General features: G+C 44.9%; 1 protein-coding gene across 1 annotated transcript in view; it reads right to left on the bottom strand.

Annotated features, from left to right (window-relative positions):
* Positions 1-1,638, bottom strand: part of LOC101845521 — a gene marked incomplete at its 3' end in the record, with an annotated part of 17,445 nt that overhangs the window by 12,617 nt on the left and 3,190 nt on the right. The window contains 2 exon segments of the mRNA XM_035973535.1: positions 189-307; positions 923-1,243. Of these exon segments, the coding sequence (XP_035829428.1) occupies positions 189-307; positions 923-1,243 (440 nt within the window).

Below are 1,638 nucleotides of genomic sequence, written 5' to 3' on the forward strand. Positions count from 1 at the left end.
ATGTCTGAAGCCAAAGTAGGCCTACGTCGTGATGTGGTGTGTTGGGACCAGAATGCTGCTCCATTCTGCTGCAAAATTATTATTATTACATGCACTGTTGTTGTTGTTCTTGTTGTTCTTGTTAATAATCGTGTATTGCCATTCTTTTTCTTTTATAATTCTTTTATAATTTAATGAGTCAAGTTTACCTTGTGAGGCGAGCGCCCCCACAGGCAGTCTGCCCAAGGGTACACCTTGTCCACCTCACATCTCACATGGACGCCTGTGTCCGTGAAGGTTTGGGTACAGATTGGGGCGTCTGGCTTACCTGTACACACACAGTGAAAGGGGGAGCGCTTTAGTGTGTTGGGGTGCAGGGTGGGGAAGGTATGAGTTTGAAGTCAATGTAGGTGGGCTGTTTTGGGTGTGGGTAGATGTGTAGATGTGTAATAATGACAATAATAAATAGCATTAACGCTGCGCAATCGAACACTGACTTACTCACTAACTCCCTTTCTCACTCACTGTCTGTCTGTCTGTCTGTCTCTCTCTCTCTCTCTCTCTCTCTCTCTCTCTCTCTCTCTCTCACTCTCTCTCACTCTCTCTCTCTCCTCTAATCTTTCACTTTTTCTCTCTGGCTATGTCAGAGTGAGAGTGTGCATGTTTATAAGTGTGTGTGTGTGTGTTTGTGTGTGTGTGTGTGCGTTAGTTTGTGTGTGTATGTCTGTGTGTATGTGTATGTGTGTGTGTCTGTGTATGTGTATGTCCATCAGTATGTATGTGTATGTGTGTTTATGTTTGTCTGTATATGATTATGTGTGTATGTATGTGAGTGTGTGCGTGCATCTGTTTGTGTGTGTGTGTATGACTGTATATGTATGTGTGTGTTAGTGTGTGTGTTCAAAACACGTCCTATGACAAACGAGAAAGGAGCTGCACTCACTATAGATGGGCAGATCGCAAAAGGCAGATTGCGGGGATCCAGTTTTGAACTGCGCAGAGCACGTCACTCTAGCATGCCTTTCGAAATCAGCTTTGAGGATTGTAAACTTTGACTTGACGACGCCTGAGGAGTTGTCCACATTGGCTTGGAAACCTTCATGCACCGGCTTACAACAAAAATCTGGGTAGCATGTCGCTTTGTGATCCTTGTCACCCACTGTCCAGGAGAGATTGGTCCATGGTGCCTGTTTGAAGGTACAGGTGACGTCAGCTGGGAGCGATTCATCAGTAGGAGGACAAGTCAGTTTCACATCTGGCAGTCCTGGGGCACAAAGACAGGGGCTTAGTTTTAGTAAGAGGTTTGCGACACTTTCAACACAAAAAGGTCGTATAGGTGCGGAAGGTTGGTGGTGTTTTAAAAGAGTAACGTTCAAAGAACAGAAAGAGAAGAGATAAGGAGGATGATCAATGTTTGATAGGAAAGAAGGAGCAAACCACATCAGAGCACCCGCCAACCACCCACGGAGAGCGTTTGAGTCTGACCGACTTTCGTAGATAACAACAACAACAACAAAATGTGGAGGGTTGTATGTGTGGGAATTTTAAAAATAAAATTTTAAAGGGTCGCGGGGAGGTAGGCGTGGAGATCAGGGTGAGGGTTTTAGATCTATGCAGTATTAACAAGAATCTGGTTTTGGAGGGGAAGGGAGATTGGAG

Source organism: Aplysia californica, unplaced genomic scaffold, assembly GCF_000002075.1.
Source record: "Aplysia californica isolate F4 #8 unplaced genomic scaffold, AplCal3.0 scaffold01372, whole genome shotgun sequence".
Classification (NCBI taxonomy): domain Eukaryota; kingdom Metazoa; phylum Mollusca; class Gastropoda; order Aplysiida; family Aplysiidae; genus Aplysia; species Aplysia californica.